Source organism: Gavialis gangeticus, unplaced genomic scaffold, assembly GCF_001723915.1.
Source record: "Gavialis gangeticus isolate Ggan-Ray unplaced genomic scaffold, GavGan_comp1, whole genome shotgun sequence".
NCBI lineage: Eukaryota > Metazoa > Chordata > Crocodylia > Gavialidae > Gavialis > Gavialis gangeticus.
Window position 1 is genome coordinate 86363 of NW_017728969.1, and position 886 is coordinate 87248.

General features: G+C 66.0%; 1 protein-coding gene across 1 annotated transcript in view; it reads left to right on the plus strand.

Annotated features, from left to right (window-relative positions):
- STAC3 (SH3 and cysteine rich domain 3) overlaps positions 1-886 on the plus strand; it is a 16326-nt gene that overhangs the window by 8859 nt on the left and 6581 nt on the right. Inside the window, exons 6-8 of the mRNA XM_019504679.1 lie at positions 1-95; positions 331-382; positions 666-803. Of these exons, the coding sequence (XP_019360224.1) occupies positions 1-95; positions 331-382; positions 666-803 (285 nt within the window). The remainder of the gene's footprint in view (positions 96-330; positions 383-665; positions 804-886) is intronic.

Genomic DNA, 886 nt, shown 5'->3' on the forward strand with positions numbered 1-886 from the left:
CCGAAGGCCGGGGTGCGCGGGGGCTTTGGGCAGTCCCACTACTTCGTGGCCCTCTATCGCTTCAAGGCGCTGGAGAAAGACGACCTGGATTTCCCGTGAGCAGGGCCAGGGGGGGTTGTCTGAGGGTGGTCACTGTCCCGTGCTTGAGTCACCTGAGGGGAAGGGGGCAGGTTTGCTGGCCCCTGCTTGGCCGAGCTCAGGCCCATGATGGCTCCCTGGCTTCTCCCTCGGCCAGTCCCAGGACTCCAGGGGCAGGGGATTGATGCTGGCGGTAGCCCCCGCCCGCATGGCACGGACCCCCTGCCTCAGTTGCCATTCCTTGCCTTGCAGCCCCGGGGAGAAGATCACCGTCATCGATGACTCCAACGAGGAGTGGTGGAGGGTGAGGGGGCCACAGCTGCGGGCACAGGAAGGGGGCATGGTGGTGGGGGTCACAGTGTTTGTGAAAGGAAGAGGGTGGGGGTGGGGCTCCTGTGTCCCACCAGTACCCCTCACTCCTGACCTGCAGCCCCCTGCCCCCCCCCTCCAGCCCTGCACCGTGGTGCCTCTCACTCCCAACCCACAGCACCCTGTCCCCCAGGCCTGTTGGTGCCCGTCACTCTCAACCCACAGCCCCTGCCAGGCTCTGAGCCTCGCCCCCCCCGGCCCTGCTGTATCTTATCCAGGGCAAGATTGGCGAGAAGGTCGGCTACTTCCCCACCAACTACATCATCCGGGTGCGGGCGGGTGAGCGCGTGCTCAAGGTGACCCGCTCCTTTGTGGGCAACCGCGAGATTGGGCAGATCACCCTCAAGAAGGACCAGGTGAGACCCCAACCCCCCAGCCCCCACTACCCTATGGCCTCTGCCCTTGCCTCGGGCACCCGCCAGCATCTTGGTGCCTCCTG